Source organism: Centroberyx affinis, unplaced genomic scaffold (assembly GCF_046629955.1).
Source record: "Centroberyx affinis isolate AG114_WGS23_722 - 3 ecotype Tasmania unplaced genomic scaffold, CSIRO-AGI_Caff_v1 ptg001715l_1, whole genome shotgun sequence".
NCBI classification, from domain to species: Eukaryota; Metazoa; Chordata; class Actinopteri; order Beryciformes; family Berycidae; genus Centroberyx; species Centroberyx affinis.
Window position 1 is genome coordinate 201,788 of NW_027280125.1, and position 17,814 is coordinate 219,601.

General features: G+C 44.6%; 1 protein-coding gene across 1 annotated transcript; it reads right to left on the reverse strand.

Moving 5' to 3' along the window:
* Positions 1–1,339: 1,339 nt before the first annotated feature.
* ivns1abpa (influenza virus NS1A binding protein a) lies at positions 1,340–16,898 on the reverse strand. The gene is made up of 15 exons (XM_071528718.1): positions 16,722–16,898; positions 10,496–10,795; positions 10,137–10,271; positions 9,155–9,324; positions 8,796–8,871; positions 8,336–8,509; positions 7,143–7,268; positions 5,353–5,463; positions 4,645–4,786; positions 3,923–4,147; positions 3,293–3,414; positions 2,907–3,033; positions 2,558–2,689; positions 1,919–2,092; positions 1,340–1,612 (listed from the first exon to the last, which is right to left on the reverse strand). The coding sequence occupies exons 3-15, from the start codon at positions 10,245–10,247 to the stop codon at positions 1,350–1,352; spliced, it is 1,953 nt and encodes a 650-aa protein (XP_071384819.1). The 5' UTR covers positions 10,248–10,271; positions 10,496–10,795; positions 16,722–16,898; the 3' UTR covers positions 1,340–1,349.
* Positions 16,899–17,814: the final 916 nt, after the last annotated feature.

Sequence of the window (17,814 nt, forward strand, 5' to 3'; positions counted from 1 at the left end):
CAAAGGCCTACAAATGTAAACCCATAGCCAGGACATAAGTTTTTCTAGTGCTGTCAAGTTGCTGTCCCCTCCATACAACATACATACTAATTGCACTCTCTCCTGCTACTGACTTTTTAAAAATCCAGGGTTAGGCTTAGCAAGAGCTAGCTAGCAACATCAGCTAAATGCAGAAATATAAATTGCAATAGCCCATCTCTAGTGCAGAATTCTCAGTGATTCAAATTGAATAGCACTGCCAGGTTACGGCCAACATCACTTAGCGACTCCCTTTCATATGCACATCATTTATTCTTCTGCATCGAGGAAATGGGCAGAAGACAAAAAAATTCAGGTTGAAATGGTTTATTAGTTAAGAAATAACTTGTTACAAATGTGATACAATGTTATCATTCTAACATTCCTTCCAAGAATCTATGCCAATGCCTGACACTTTAAAACACTCACAAGAAAAGAAAAAAAAGATCTTCAGTAAACCGCATCTCTACACATTAGTCAAATCATACTAACAAAAGATTTGGTTAGCAGAAGCATGGTTGTTGTGCATGTGGTGTGTGTGCACAAAAAACGTGTTACTAAAACTGGCACTGGTTAGATTCAATGACTTCAGCTGTCATGTGCGTCTGCTACTTTCTCTATTGGTAAATCAGCAGTGTATAAAAATATAAAAAAGGCCATCATTTAAGATTCGTAAAGCAATCCAGCTTTAGCTTAAAATGACACAAAAAGCCATGACAGGTGTTTCTCCACTCACACTTTGAGTAAGGCTTCAAACCAAAGATCTTTAAATACGTGAGCAAAATGACAGTTTGAGAAAAGAAATATTCTGAATCAACTTTCAAAAATCCTGTTTTCCCAGTATGTCACCACTGCAGACTCTGCAGTTTTCCAGGTGACCAACAGTAGCTAGCTTCTCTGAAAACCTTCAATGAAAAACAATACACAACCTTTCAACTCTAAGAAAAAAAAAAAAAAAAAGCACTAAATGTGTATTAAATGTTGGCATTCGACAAAAATGAGGAAAAACAAAATATATACAGCACGGAAAATATTGTATGCAATATGCAAAGGCGTCATGTTGCTTTGGGCAACACACCCCACCCCCCCACCCCGTCGGATATAAGCCAGTCTTCACTGAAGACCCCTCACCCCTGGAACCCCCCCCCCCCCCCACCATCACCCCGCCCCATTCCCACCCACACAAATCCGCTCATACACACAGAACATCACAAAACACGATTACGTCACTAAGCCTGTTAGTTTGGAAAAAGGTGAACCACTGTGAAACTCCCCAACCCCCTCCTCCCTCCTCCCCCCATCCTCCCTCCCCCCCCTCTCTCTTTCCACCCTCAGGCAGAGCAGAAAGGCAGGGCCTCGGTGCAGTCGCTCCACTCGTCCGCCTCGGGGTTGTACACCTCCATCGTGTTGAGAAAGTCGTTTCCGTCGAAGCCGCCCACGGCGCAGATGACGTCGCCCAGCACGGCCACGCCCGCGTTGCTGCGTGCAGACGTCATGCTACCCAGCATCCTCCACTCGTTGCGGGCGGAGTCGTACACCTCCACACAGCGCAGCGCGTGGGAGCCATCGAAACCACCAACCACAAACAGTTTGCCTAGAGAGAGCGTGACATGTCGGCATCAGCCACATCGAACTCTTAACAAATTGGACATTTCTGCCAAATTCCAGTTGTGCATCGCAAAAACTGAAAAATCTCAAACAGAATGCATGAATTTCAATGTTCTCTGTGAAGTTTGCTTCTTGTCTAGAACCAAGGCGTGTTGATGGCAAGTCTGGCACACGACATTATGATGGTAAAATGCCTTACATAAAAATCAGCTGCCGTAGAACGGTCAATAACTTAGCAACTTGCAATAGCTGAACCATGTCTCTGGTCCCACCCTCCTCTCTGTGGTCTTACCTTCGTAGACGGCCACGCCGGCTCCCCTGCGGGCCACATTCATGGGTGCGATCAGAGTCCAGGTGTTGTTGTCGGGGTTGTAGCGTTCCACGGTGTTCAGGCAGTTCCACGACTCTGCCCCTCCGATCACATACATGAAGCCGTCCAGCTCACACACTGCTGCCTGGTGCCTCCCTAATGACAGGACAAAAAATAAACATGGTTACTACGGCATTTTCAGTTGAAGACCTACAAGTCTTTATTAGTACAAATATAACTACATTTTCTGTGCATTTGTCTCCCATCTGTACACCTGTATGTGCAATGTGAATAGCTGGCAATGCACACTTAGTTGTAATCTGTTGTACTTGTTTGTTTTTATCGTCTCCACTACTCACTATTTGTCTTAACTCTTACTGATACTATTGTCTCTGCTGCAACATCCCAATTTCCCCAAGGAGATAATTAAAGCTTCATCTAAATGTAAAATACACACTTTCTAGGACATTCATTAGTCTTAAAATAAAACAACAACAAAGTGTGATGTTGGGTTCAGACTTGAGAGTGGGTTATGTAATATGGTTTGTCATCTGATGGTTAAAGTATGAATCCGACTCAATGGAATGTCCTGAGTGTGTGTGGGGCTGTGTGGATACTTACTGATGTTGAGGGGGGCACAGTTGGACCAGGTCTTGGTTACAGGGTCAAAAGCATCACAGTTCTTCAGGCCTTTCTGCCCGCAGGGGTCCGACCCTCCCACAACATAGAGCTTGTTGTTCAAGGAGCAGACACCTTAAGATAGACAAAAGATTAAAGAGGTGAGCTCACAGGACCAATAACACAAACTGTGTAATACAGTTGAGACTTGAACAGTTACCAGTCGGGGTGTTAATTTCCCACCCTGATAGTCTTGCGAGACCAGGGCTCAAAATCCTAAAGTACTACTCTAGCTGTCAGTGAAAATCATTTTATTCATCAAGCGATTATACCAAATCCATGCAAGACTGACCTGCATTGCAGCGGTTAGTCCGGAGCTCTGGCACTTGAGCCCACTCGTCAGCGTGCGGATCGTACGTCTCCCCACAGCTCAGCTCGTCTGAGTGTCCGTTTGAGCCACCCATCACATACAGCTGACCCTATGAGGGGGAAGGAAAGGGGTGAGTCACTCCTCTTTAGACCAGATGATACATCAGTCAACCAGTTAAACACTGACATTTAAATTTTGGTTGCTTTGTGCACTTGACACATAAAAAAGGTCCTATTGACAGATTTTGGAAACCTCTTTTAAGTATTTTTAGCTCACTGGACAGGTGTGCGACCACGCCGATATTCAAAATGTCCCTGTATACTAGTGTCAATAAATCTGAGATAAGAAGAGACATGGGGAAACTGTACCATGAGCACTGCCATCTGGAAGCGAGCCCTAGGAGTCCGCATGGGAGCGATGAAGGTCCAGCGGTCCTCTTTGGGGTCGTAACACTCCACAGTCCTCAGACACTCCTCTCTGTTGTAGCCTCCTGCAGGAACATCGAGATGCATCAGGCGTTCAGTTGACCTCTGGGGTCTGACTGTTAAAATGATTTCTGGGGCTATACAGAGTTTTCCCTTACACTTCATTTGACTTTTTTCCCCCCATAAAAAAACAAGTTAATTATCCACATTTTCCAAGAAACATACAGATGCTCAGGTTCCATTTGTCCATGGTTAGCCTCATTAAAACAGTTTTCAAATATCACAAAGACTTAGGCATTCTCTATTGGTCAGCATGGCCCATGGCTGTGCTAGTAACTGAGTACCTCATGGTTATACTGATACACGTTATATACACACCAAACGACTCCAAGCTCCTAAGTTGCAGCACACTAACTTTTTCCAGCCTCACATGTTTTAAATGATGCACAGAAAACCTCAACCTCCATCTCAGTCTCCATCCAGCTCTATCAATTACATAGTATCTTACCATACTGGTTTGTTACCATACTGGTTATTCTAAGCTGTGGGTAAATTTCCAAGTTCAGTGCCAACCTGCAGCAATGAGTCTTCCGTTTAGGGATGCGGTGCCCAGTCCGGAGCGGGCATAATGCATGGGGGAGAGCGGTTGCTCCTCCAGCTCCTCGGGCTGGGCCTCGAAGCTGAGGCTCTTCATCAGGCAGGGGGTGGCAGAGGGAGAGGTCTGGGGGCTGCTGCGACCGTGCAAGATGATCACACACAGCACACTGTCCAGCACGGCCAGACACAGGTAGGTGTTGTCTACAGGGGGAATATGTCAGTGGTATGAATGAAAATTGAATCCAAGTTGGCTGTAGTGGTCAACACACTAAAGGCAGGAAAGGAAAAACATATACTGCATATAACTGCAAAAAAATGTCTCTTTGTCATTTAGTTTAGTACCAAGTCTCAATTTTGTTTTACTTATAACAAGTGAAAAAATCTGCCAGTAGGATGATATAATTTCACATTTCCAATGCAGTTTCACCTGTTAGGAGAATTTTCTTTCTCAAGTGACAATATCCTGAACTAAAGCGGACCACTCTGCTAGTATCAAGATGTGACTTGATTCAAGAAAAATCTTGAAACATAAATGACCTTAGGAAACAAATGGGGGAAAAAATAGCAATCCCATCCATTTCCCAGCATTCCAATTTATTTTATGAGGTTTGCTTTTATGACTATTGAAGCAGTTGGCAAAGTGTTACACAAATAAACTTTATTATTGTTATTTGCAATTCACACACACAAACACTTACTGGTGGTCTTCTCAGAGGCAATGTACTTCCACTCTCTCCTGGCGGTCTGTTTGGGGGCATTTGCTGCTTGGTTGGAGGGCGACAGGCTTCCTGAGGAGCTGCAGCTCAGCTGTCTCTGGGTGCTCTCCCGCACGGGTTTCTTCTGCAAGAGCACAGCGCAGCTACAGAAGCCAAGCACCACAGGCCCACCGGTGGCCAACACCAGCTCATCATACCCCCACAAACCCTTAATCCAACCTGTCAACTGGTGTATGTAGGCTCCAGAGAATGAACCTACTTAAAACTAGTCCAAGTATTGAAATCTGACAAAGCCATCTGAAGCCAACAACACAGCACAACACAGCATGGTGCCAGACCAGACTACATCTGAAAGCACACAGTTCAATCACAACCCAAATCAAGGACGAAAGCTGAGACAGCCATCACTGACCATAAAAGTCAAAATATGATTTCACTATATGCTCAACAGTAATGCAGAGCAACCCAAGCAAGCTTTACCCTTTGTTTCTTGCTAATCCACTGAATTTAGTGTTTGTACAGTTGCCACATTGCAGCGCTAAATAAGCTATATCTAGTCACAAGCTGGCACAAGCTGTGTACTATTTTTATGCATGGCCAGGCACAAGCTGTAAATTAAAGCTACACATTACTGGGCAAAAACTGATAGAGGCTACATCACATGGAGGCCAGGCACAAGCTGCTGTGTACCTGCACAAACTGTAGGTGGTCCTCCTCGCCACTAAACACCTCAGTGTGCCCCTCAATCACCAGCCCTCCATCCACCAGCTTGTGGTCAGCTGAGTAGTACAGCGTTTGCACCTGCAAGACACACAGCAACAACACACCCATGTGGCTGTCTCCATGGCAACACACTGAGAACCCCAGCGTAAAGGGGAGAGGGAGGAGGAGGGGGGCAGTGTTAGAGGAAGAGGGGGAAGGGAAGAAGGCCTGGATCTTCAGTCGCTTGGATGGAGAGCTTCTTTTAAAAAGACACACACACACACTGCTGCTGCCGCTGCACGAAGAGGGTTAAGTGTTGGGATTCAAGATGCTGTCTCCTGTGTTTAACTGTGGCTCTCTCCTCCTTTTGCCTCTAAAAAAGACGGGGAGCTGGTGAAGAGTGAGTGGCAGCATCTGGAAAGATCTTCAGGGTGAGGAATGAAGGAGGGAGAGGAGGAGGGGGAAGGGCAGCATGTGGCCCTCTTTTCACCTCTGCTGCTTGGAAACCAGTCCTCTAGCTGAGGAAGTTGGTCATTGTGATGGCAGTCAAATCCAGGATTGACAATAGTGCTGTGGTTAAAAAATTATCAAGCTAATGCTTGCAACATGAAAGAGATTTAACAAAAAGGAGAAATCTCAAAAATGTAAAAAATAAATAAACCAGTTCAACAGCTATAAGGCCAGGCAGAATGGTAGAATGTGAAAATACTGTAAAAACATTATGGGGTCAGTAATGCCCATCTCAAGGGCAAATTTCTCAAGGGCAAAAGAAATACCATTTGGATATTGAAAAATGTGAAAACCTTTAAGAGCTGCTGCAAATTATAACAATTTCCCATGGAGAGTTAAGAATTTACCAGAGCCATTCATCTGTGGTCTAGTGAAATACAATGATTGTGATGAGCATGTTAATATGTGCAAAGCAGTTTTCTGTCCAAGGCTCAATTCAAGTGGTAACTGATGTGCCAATGGACAGGTAGGCCTACATGCTATATGAAAATGTATTGGTATATGTGGTCAAGGGGCATTTGATTACATGTATTTATTATGAAATGGTTGTGTGCAATGTGTTTTTGTAAATGTAGAAATTGGATGCCTGTTGTGTGTGTGTGCATCTGTATATGTGGCATGGACAGATGGGAGCACAGTGTTGCTTGGCTGCAAAGAGAGAGGCTGCTGAGAGGCAGTAGTGCTTCTCTCCTCCCTCCCTCTCTTTTCTCTCTGACTCATTACCCTGGTGGCTCAGTCCTGGCTCCTCAGTCTGGTCTCCTGCTGCTGCTAATAAACCTAGAGGAGAGATAAATCAACGGGGAGGAGCGCCTGTTAGTACCGGAGCCACAAACACAAACCTGTTCAGATAGAAAAGTAGCAGTGAGACAGCAGAGTAAAGGGACAGACCTCTAAGAACCTGCTTGTGCGTTTCAGAAGAGAAGAGCACTGTAACACTGGAGTGGGGTTGTGTGTGAACCAACCACGTACCCAAAAGAGAACAGTGGAAAAAAACAAAACAAGAGCAAACAGCAGCTCTTTTTTCTGCTCACCTCTAATCTGTAGTATGGTTCAGGGGTACAGAGTGTCTTACTGCAAAAACCTCAACAAACCAGAGAAAAAAAAAAGAACAATCCTGACATAGCATAACAACGGCATGCCACTTCTACTTCAGCCGTTTAATGACTTCTTAACGTCAAAAACAGGAGACAGAGGGAGGGAAGGGGCAGGGCAGGAGGGAAGCAATGTGTGGTGGCCTGAGCGTTGAGATTCCACACCCTGGTACTGACCTCCTCCATCAGTCGTTCCAGTTGGTCTCCATTCTCCCAGAGGCTGCGCTGCACCCAGTTGAGCACCTTGGAGTAGAGCTTGCCATTGCTGGGCAGGATCAGGTTGTCTTCTAGCATTACTTCTAACTGTAAACACATAAAGGCATTGAAACAGGAGTTAGGTTCACCTACAGTAGGAATATGGTGATTGGATTGCATCAAGGGGATTAATACCACAGCCTTTATTGCCCACTGAATGTGCCCCGTTGAAAAACTTGATTTTACTGGCATATGGCCCAATTACCTACAAAAACAAAACAGGGTTTTTTGGTTTGTTTTGATTTGTTAATGTATCATTGCCCAATTGTGCCATACAGACGGAATTCATCTTAATCTCATAATAAGTTGGTTAGGAACCACCCAAAACAATCATTACACCAGTAAGCGCCTGTTGTTCCAAAACAAAGGCACATACATTAACTGAGTGTCTAATTCAAAATGATGTGCAGACTAATATGAGTCCGACTGCTTTCTAATAAATTCTTGAATAATTTCCACTCCATCTTGCTACAACTGACCCATGTTGGAAGTCAGCAATAACAAGTCATACAAATGTCAGTAGTCATGCGTTTCCAACAATAATCAATATAGTAATCAGTTAATGTGTCTGGGGCACACTTCAGGCAAGGATTAAATATTACAGCTATGTTTCTTCAACACAACTCCCAAGTAATCTATAACTCTAAATCAGGGGTCTCAAACCATGTGCCATGGAAGGCTGAGCATGTGCAGGTATTTGTTCCAGCCAAAGACTACACCAGCTGATTTCACTGATCAGCACAATTTAGACCAGAGAGGAGGAGACACATGAGGCACATCTTCATGAGCGTTGCTAATCTTAGGTCAAAGTCATAACGCTAAAAATACATAGCTTAGTCCAGCATGTGTTACTCAACCATGGACCTCCAAAGCTGGCTACATTAGTACAGCAGAGAAGGGGAACATTTCATTGGCTGGTTCATGCCCTTTCAAATCACCCTACATACAAAGAATTTGCTACTGTGGTCCCGTGTAGCTTCACAGGAAGAGAATGGTACTCTTGATCCCCATTGGTACCACCTATACTGACAGTGTGTGCACTCACAGTACTTGTAAGGAACTGTGGATAAAGGTGTTAACCAAATGGCACACACGTTAAGCCAGTCAGGGCTCACCTTGAGGCGGGGAAGTTTGAGGAAGTCCTCCTGCTCGGACACATCCAGTAGATGGTCCTGGATGTAAGCGTCCACCTTGGCCAACACTCGGCTGTCTCCCATAGAGCTGGCAAAGTTACGAAAGGAGATGGCGTTCTGGCAATCCATTTTAGACAGCAGGTAGTCCCCACAAATCTGTGAAGTGAGTGGGAGATATGAGTGTTAATTAGGGGTACACAATAACCCTTCTTTATGGCCTGGTAAAAACAATGTGTAGCCAACCTTTTGTTTACTTCAACACAATTTTACAATTTCTGCACTTAAGGGCTAAAGTTAAGACTCTGTAGTACTCAACTTTAACCTGGAGTGTCATCTGTGCTTTCAAATATGCAGAGGGCAAGTTCTCCTGGAGCTCATGGGCAACTGCATGGGACATTATCAGGACCGGTAAAAATGGGCAGGAAGATAAATTACAACATACCTGCTTGACTCGTTCCATCTTGAACCTTTTTGCTGCTGAGTAAACCTCCTTAACCAGCTCTTTGTCTGCCTTTAGCCTGGGGAACACAGACGACAAAAACAGACACTCGTTGAACAAGACAGATGGGTCTGACAGGCTGAGAAACACAGTTTAAAGGTTAAGGTAACCTAAGTTACCAAAGTCATCTGTACATAGCACATTATCTGGCTATTTGAATGTTTTCCAGGATGCATAAGAAAACATATACACGTCAATAAGGCAAAGGAAAGGGATAAGATCGGTGATGCGGTGATAAGACCTCACAAAGAAGGTCTTAAGGCCAAAAGGTTAAAAGTCAAGAAGAAGATGGTGCTACTAACTGGGCAGTGTAGGCGTAGTTGAGCAGGATTTCCACAGCTTCCGGGTCCAAGTCCTCAAAGGTGACATGAGAGACTCCGTGAGGCTCGATGTCACTATTAAAGATCTCAAACAGGTACGGACTGCAGCAAGCCAGCACAGCACGGTGAGCCATCAGCTCATGACCACACACCTGGATAATCGAAGAGAGAGCAGAGGTTAAACAATGGAGACATCTGAGCCTTTTGAAGGGGAAAACATTTGCTAAGAAATATGCTGTCAGGAGCTTGGGGGTGAAAGGAAAGAAAGAAAGAAATTCAGGGCATTCACTTGGATCAGGGAGAATGACAGTGATAAAAATCCAAGTGACACAGAAGGAAATATAGATAAGAGCCAAAAGCCTATTACACACTCTTGTGCCTCAGTAACAACATCTTAATGTAGGTTCCTGGCTGGTTGCATAACCAATCTCTTTAGAGGTCTGTATCATATAAATGGTGGGAACAGGTTCTCAACATGAGATATGGGAGCAATGGAAACATAACAGGAAGCAGGAAAGTAAATATTCAACTCCTTTTCCAGTTTCCAAGTTTGGCATGGCTCACTTGGTTTTTGAACAAAAAAAAAAAAAAACACAACATCACTCAACCCCAGTGAACTGTGCTGTATATAGGTTTTTTTTACACCACAAAACCAGGTGTAGATTAAGCCCCTCAAGGTTGTGTCGTTGTGAGACGTGTTTGAAAATGTATTTTGCTTTCTAGACAAACGTCTTCATCACCTCTCTCCCTACAGCACCTCTCACGCTCTAGCTCTCACGTTTCACAAGCACTCCGATTACAGAGTGACTCAGTAGTTTCCCGGAGAGAGTGTGATGGCAGTAAAATTTCTAAAGAGAGACAGTTTTAGGTATGAGAGGTGGGAGATGACAAGACTAGTGAAATTGCAGAAGGGAGGTGAAAGAGTTTGTGTGTGAGAGTGTGCGAGTGGTGCACTGAGCCATACCTGCAGTCTAACATCACAGAACTGTCCACTCTTTCTCAGGGCGTTCATCTTGGCCACAGTTGAATCCAGGAAACTCTCGTCTTCGAAGATCAAATAACCGTTTGGAATCATCTTGGGTGAATTTTGATAGAAAGCCTGAAGAGGACGGGTAAACAAATTAAATCCATGCCACGACGGTCAATATTATCCCGCATGCTTGTCTTCTCCACTCTGTCCAACATGCTTTCAGCTGTGTAGTATTGTTCCTAATAGCTGGTTTTATTAATTCATGGCCACTGCAAGGATTAGGATTAGGTGCCTGTAACATGTGCATTGTGTATGAGTATATAATCTGTCCCATGCATTAGTTATGGCCTTACCTAATAGAGAATGACGTAAATCCAGGGAAGCGCTACTGCTGAGAGTAGAGAACGGGAGCCAAAGGAGGGCAGTAGGCAAAGCAGACAGAGACCACGGGAGAATCCAAGTCTTCTTCACCAGAGGAGAGGGATGGGGAAGTTGTCAGAAGTAATGCCAGTTGACTAAACGGGCGTGAGCAGAGGGGAGAGGGGGGGCAGCCGCACCGACAAACTATCAGGCTTGAAGCGACTGTAATCAAGTCCTTGGGAACCCGTTGGCTATAGAGTTGTACTTTTTCTGTGTTGGTCATACATTATAACCTAGAAGAAAGAGAGAAAAGAAAAAGGGACATGAGTTATTTTAGTCAAGTGGACACAGGGCAAATGCTCATTTGAAATCGTGCCGCGGCTTGTTCTTGGCACCTGCTGCTCTAGCATGAGTCAGTTCCCCGTGTTAAAATCACAACCTAGCGCCTGGCATGGCAGCCCAGCACACTGCCCTTCCTCACCCTGCTCCATTCTCTCAGTATCCCTCTCGAGAATAGGAGATCTAATTTAGAATCACTGGCCAATTCATTTGACCATATAAACTCCAGCGAATTTAAGAAAACTGGAATTCAGCATTCCTATTCCAAGATCCTCTATACCTAGAGGTTACAGTGTTGCTAACTAAACCCAACCCTTGATACGCCTCCCTCACACCCCCCTCCATTTAGTCCTTCAAGTCTCCACACCTACTGCCACGTGCTACCAGGCTAAGACACGACCATCTAATCCGTCTCACGCTCTCAGCTCTGCTCGCTCTGAAGCAAAGCCCCTCTGACTCAGTCTTATGACACGCCCCTCAGGCTGGCTCCGCCCTACAGGAACTCTTTCATTCAAGTATTCCCCTATAAGGAAAATGCCAATGTCAATATTGTCACAGCCAGTCATTGAGATACAGCAAGAGTTTTCCATCAAGGCACTCTGTCAACCCCTGGCCCACAAGCCCCACCCACTCTTGCATGTCACATCCAACGAAGATCATCCCATATTGTCTCAACATAGTTTTTCATATTGAGATTTAAGAGTTTGGATTTGACTGGCTACTAAGCCTAAGGAGAGCACAGACACACTGGGCTTTTAACCTCCAAGGCCAAACACATATACACAGATCTCCCTTGTACTAATGGATCAGCACAGCAGAAATGAACACAGCGGAGCCAATGTCATGCCAAACCAGCTCACCACCAGGCCATCTGCGTCTGGGGCTTGGTAAATAAATCCAACAGTTTTATGTTTATCACTCCCACATGGGGAGGGAGGACAAGACAGACCACAGCAGCTGCCCGATACTCTGAAATTGTATCCACACACCATGTGGGAAGGTCTTCCTGGGAAGCTCGGCTTTGTGTGCGCGCGTGTGTGGGTACAACTTGCATGAGATTCTAACTCATTATAAAAGAGCTGTGATTTGTTGAACTGGCATGCATAAAATGTACTTGTCACTCTAGCTGCTGTCACACTGCAGATATCTGTGTGTGTGTGTGTGTGTGTGTGTGTGTGTGTGTGTGTGTGTGTGTGTGTGTGTGTGTGTGTGTGTGTGTGTGTGTGTGTGTGTGTGTGTATTTTCAAGAAAATTCTCCAGTTCACCCTGCAAAAGTTATAACAGCAGTACTCATTAGTGATGAGGCCTGAAGGTACTGTAACAGATAGTCGCAAGCCTCCATTCCTCACCAAAGCGACATGTGACGCAGGGGAGACAATTTGCACAATCTCTCTTCAACAGTCACACTCGGGGGCATTGTGAGTATATGAAACCGAAAACTGCATTGTTAAAATCATTATTCAGTTGTGGGTCCATATGCAATTGATTTAGAAAGAGTAAACAGCTAAACAGATCCTAGATCAACATTTCTACTCAGATATTTTATACAGTTTAATTCTTTAAAATCAGGCAGTGACATTACATACTATAGATGAGGTGAGTACATTGCTGCGGAAATGGGCAATCAGTGACTCTACAGTCCAGTTATGTGAGACAGACTCTGTTGTAGTACACCAGGGTTACCGAGTCTAATAAACACACACCAGTACTCGTTCTGTGTGGAACCAACCAGAAACAGGCAGGAATCCTTTTTGGGTTCAAGCTTATATGGCCAGACAAAGCGGTCATAAAGTACCTGAGATTTACTGAAGCAGGCAGACAGGTGGATGGACCCTGCTACTGTTACAGATGCCGCCACAAAGCTGCTTTTGACAGGCTTAAAAAAAAAAAAAACATGGGCTACAGCTAAGTAGGGAGGGTTCCTTTCTTGGCACATTGGCTGATATATAATAAGGAAAATCTGTGGCAGCTTCATCTTGGGCCATTTCAGGTACATCTGCTAGCATGAGTAGCCATACGGACAGCGTACAGGACAGCCAGACACAGGAGCAGACAAACAGTATGTCCTTTGTATGCTGCTGGAAATAATGACCAACGTCTTCTCCACAGTCAGATGGTTCGAAGGAATGGCACAAGCATTCTTGCAAACCCAAGGCCATGTGTGAAAGACACTTTTGTGCTGCATTTCTCTTTCTGGGACATCTTGTCTTCAGCTGAAAGAAAATGCTCACTGAGAGGGCGAGGGTGTCTGGGCACGTGTGCAGTTATGCACACTCTTTGGATCAAAGACATTTTTTAATGTTTAAATAAGAATGCCCTAAGCTATGCCTTTGTAATAGCCAAAGTAATCCAATACCAGGAGCAAAAGGTGTCAACCAACTGGTTCAACTGCTCTACCGCCATGCACGTTTAGTGGCAACAGCTAATTACACCAATCATCCCTTTTCCAATTAAACAGAAATATGTAAGGTGAAAATTCCATGCCAGTGATCTGAACCTACTATTTTTCCCTATAATAAAATCTTCTGCAGAGGTCACACAAACTTATGTACTTGGCATTTCATGCAAAAAAATAAAAATAAAAATCCAAACCAGTCATTGCCCGCACTACGCAGTGGTGGAAAACTACTAGACTCAGACCTCTAGAGCACTGTACGCACTGTATAGTGTGAGGAGGGTTTTAGATAATCATCAGTCAAGGAACATTACCGATACAAAAGGCACAAGTAGGAACAGTGAGATCAGATTCCTCAGCCTTCATTTGACTGCATGTTCTTTTTCTTTACCATTTAATTACATACAAGACTTACACAATATAATGGAAGAGGGAAAGAGGAGAGAACAAAATGTACAGGGAAAGGATGGTGGATACATCAGTCTGAAGGAGGAGGAGGAATAAGAGGAACTATGAAAAATTCATTGCTTTGCTGTGGAAAAGAACAGCGTACCACATGACAAACAGTCATAGCAAGTTAAGCGTTGTTTCGGAGCTGGGTGCGTCTTCCACCCAGACAAATGCTACCTGTGTGCCTGAGTGTGAGCGTGCACGCGTGTGAATGTGTAGTACTAATGTGTAGGGTTTGGCCAAAGATGTGTGAATGGCGGATGTGCAATACTAACCCGCATGAGTGTTGAAGTGTGGCAGAAAGATTTTATGGGGTTATGTGCAAGCATGCTGGCACATGCTAGAGAATAAAGGGTCATATTGTATGACACAGTATAGCATTTACAGCCAGGACTGGCATGGAAAGCTGTATGCTGCCCTGTGTGTAGATGTAGAAAATGGCCCAGATTTGCGGTGTTATGCAACATCTGGCAGGAAGCTCCTTTTGAGTGCTCTAGTAACTCCAAACTCCTCCTCAAGGTTGGGTCCATCACTCCAGCCTATCCCTTATTCGTCTCTCCTTTCTCCATCTAACCCTCAACTCACTGCTTCCCCAGCCAAACCACTCCCATCCTGATCATTCCTTTCCAATATCAAGTTGTCGCCTTAATCACTGGCTCTGATTAAATAATAATCCTCTGTAAACTGATAAGACAATATTGCGTCATTATCGGTGTTCTTCCTCAGAAACTAGAAGAGGGTGATTCGGGAAAATTCCAATGAACCACAGGAGATTGCAGCTGCAAATGGAGACTTTCCAAAATGCGCGTATAGAGAAGAGGCAAACCAAGAAATTAAGTTCAATAACCTACAAATTGGATTAGTCTATATTTGCAGTAGAGAAATGGACTCTGACAAAGAAAACTGCTATGTTAAGTGTGTCACACTGACTGTATTAATCAGTAATGTTGAGGTTCAGTCTGCTACTAACCTTACGACGACTGCTTGCTAAGCACTTAATTACTCATGTGGTCACAAGAACCACAAGGCTTAAGCGGAAACTAGAGTGAAAATGAGGAAGGAAGAGGACTCAGACTGGATCAGTGACACAAAGTATATATAGTATATTGAGATACAGGCAGAAAGCAAGGCAGGCTGGGTGAGCTGTGAAAGTGGATGTATAGGCATACACCAGACAACAAAAAGGGGACAAAGGAGAAAGGACAAAGGGATAAAAGAGAAAGAGCGAGAGTGTTCGCAACTTTGTCACAGAGGGTAGTTCTGAATGTACTTTTTTCTCTCCGTGTTTCCATTTGGTTAGTCAGGCACAAAGGTGCAGGTTGGCCACTGAACAATCAGTGCTAGTTGGACCCCCCCTGTGGTGAAGAGAGGGATTGCCAAGCCAAGTCAAGCCACATACCGGTAATTCACCCAGTTTCAGTGCTTGGAATTTTAACATGACTATCTTGAACAGGAATGTAATCAAGATATGACAAAAACACAGGAGAAGCGGGAGGGTGTCCAAAAATATAGAAAAATTCACATCCCTAATCAAAGCAGTAGCAGCATCGGGACCTCATTAACTCAGATGAGACTGAACTGAAGAGCAGTGGAAATGATAAGTCAAAGGCATTTTGACACCTCAGAAATTCCCCCATGTCAAGAGCGAGGGAATCGCATGCTACAAATATTATGGGAACACTTTATACTGTCATTAAATATATATGAGAATAATTAAGACTAGGCTTGTGATCACTCAAAGACAATATGGACCTTTTACTGATCTGCCTGAAAGAAGCTACTAAATGGCCTTTTGTTATAAAATTAGAGAGCCATGGTATTAGAGTGGTTGCCAGCCTAAGAACCAGATTTCCACGTTGAAAGCACAGTAGGTCAAATGCTTCTGCTGAGCCGGGTGGCTAGAGAAGACAACCTGCAGTCGGGCAATATGGTAATATTTATATACTAAAGCCAGACCGAGCCCTGAATCAGTAAGCATCGGCTAAAGCATTTCCTCCAACGAGACCATCAATACAGCACAATCGATAACGCTCGAGGATGACAGCGATAGTGAGGCGTCGATATTATTTCAAGACTGATGATAGCCCATAAAATCTGATACAATGAATGTGTCTCTAACTGGGGGGCGGGGAAAGGACAGCATGTACCCATGCCAAGTTGCCAACCCTGTCACTGGGCAAGTCTGATGATTGGACACCTAGCATCTGATGTTTCGTCTATTCGCCGAGAAGCCTTGTCTGTCATCTCCTCGCCTCCTCTGGTAGTGTAAAATGCCAATGCCATGATGTATGGAAATGTGCCAGAAAGTCTACATGCAATGGACAGAGTCTATCCCGCCACAAAAAATAGGTCAGTATAGAGAGAGCACACAAAAAATCCCCTACTGTTACACGGATCAAACTTAATGGTAGACAGTACAAATACTTCAAAGCCTCAGGGTAGCTAACAAGACAGGCGGCATTCTAGCTAGCAACCTGAAGTGAAAGATGGAGAGCAGCAGCAAGCGTGGAAGCGCGCGTGTTAGCCTGCTAGCTAGGCAACCGGCTGGGCTAGGACGGGAAGCCATGCGACATTCATCTCTTTGTCAAGGCAACCCTTCTCGATACTTCACCTAAACTGGACCAAGTCGAATACATTTGGTCGTTTTAGCGGGTCCCGTGTCCGACGACAGCTTTGCCGTTTAAACACGCAATAGCTTCACTATACCGTTAGCTGGCAATATAGATGTCCTTGTCAACCATTAGGCTACCGTATGCGGAAAGCCGCCGTTTTCTCGGTGACATTGCCCGCGCCCCAATACCAGACGGCGTTCAAAGCATTTCCAGCAGTTTCTCTCGCGGTCCAAGCTGAGCCAACAATAACCATCTATTTCAATGAAGCACAAAATGAATGAATTGAGTCTGAAACAATACATTAGTATCCCCTGTAACGTTAACCAGTGTCAGATTCTCCATAGGTTAACGGATACAACACCAGTAGCATCGTTTCCTCTTCGCAACTTTCTTTCATCATTTCTTGAGAAAAATCATTCTTACCTGGGGCGTTTGACAGCAGACGATATTAGACATATTTAATGCGAATTCAGAGTTGGTTGGTTCGGATTAGAACAGAGAAGCAACGCGGCTGTTGGCTCGGTTAGTTGGGCTAGCAGGTCCTTGTTCTTCTCTAACGGAGATGAACGTCTACCTTCTGACTAGTCTGAACTAGCTCTGACTCACTCGAGACTGGCCGGCTGCACAGGGAAGCGCGCTCCCGACAAATTCTGTGCGACCGCCACGCCGCCGATGACGTCGCCAAAGGAGGGCGGACACCCGCCCACTTCTATTCCACTAAAGCCAGAAAACAGATCCGGCTGTAGTAATGTAATGTGATGTGATCAAGGGTGCGGCAAACCCATCTACCCAAAGTTTACCCATCTGTTTATTTAGGGAATAGAGTTCCTTTTAAGGCTGACAGAAATCTGTACGATGCCAATTCATTGTATATATCATGTTAAATAGCATCAAACCAATTTAGGTTATATGATGAAACTGTGAAAAAAAGTAACTTAATGCTGTTCTGAAACTGTAATTGATTTTTCTTTATAATAGTTATAGCTTGTGTCATGATGATCACAGACTGGGGGCTTACTCAACTTTTTATTTACCACTTCATCACTGGTGTGAGACTTTACTGATCCCAGTAGGGAAATTCCCCTTTCACTTGCCCTTCTTCAGCAGTGAGGTCAGCAGGACTAGCCACAGAACAGCGCCCCTGGAGCTGGGAGGGACCTTCAGTGACCTGTTTAAGGACACTACGGCAGGGTGGGTGCTTGCTGACATGGGACTAGTCCAGGTCCACTGGGTCACCCTGGTACAGCACAGGGCCAGGCTGTGTTTGCCTTTTGCTTGCCATGTCCATATGGAATTCTTTATTTTCCAGGTTGTCTGTCTTTTGATAGCAATAGCCATTCAATTTACACTAATGGTGTCAAATTTATTTGCACTTGCCTTGTGGCTCAGTGTGCTACCCACCACGTTTGAGGCTTGAGAGCATGTCAGGAAGAGCAGCACCGTCTAAGTCCTTCGATGGCAATTAAAGAGGGAACATCCAGGCTGAGCCGCTGTGCTCTGCTGGACACGTCATCGT

Excerpts from the sequence above, each read along its gene's own strand:
- ivns1abpa (XM_071528718.1), bottom strand. The coding sequence starts at position 10,247 with ATGATTCCAAACGGTTATTTGATCTTCGAAGACGAGAGTTTCCTGGAT. Across the intron at positions 7,269-8,335 it reads TCAAACTTCCCCGCCTCAAG|TTAGAAGTAATGCTAGAAGA; the intron begins GTGAGCCCTGAC and ends ATGTGTTTACAG. Across the intron at positions 1,613-1,918 it reads CGGCGTGGCCGTCTACGAAG|GCAAACTGTTTGTGGTTGGT; the intron begins GTAAGACCACAG and ends CGCTCTCTCTAG.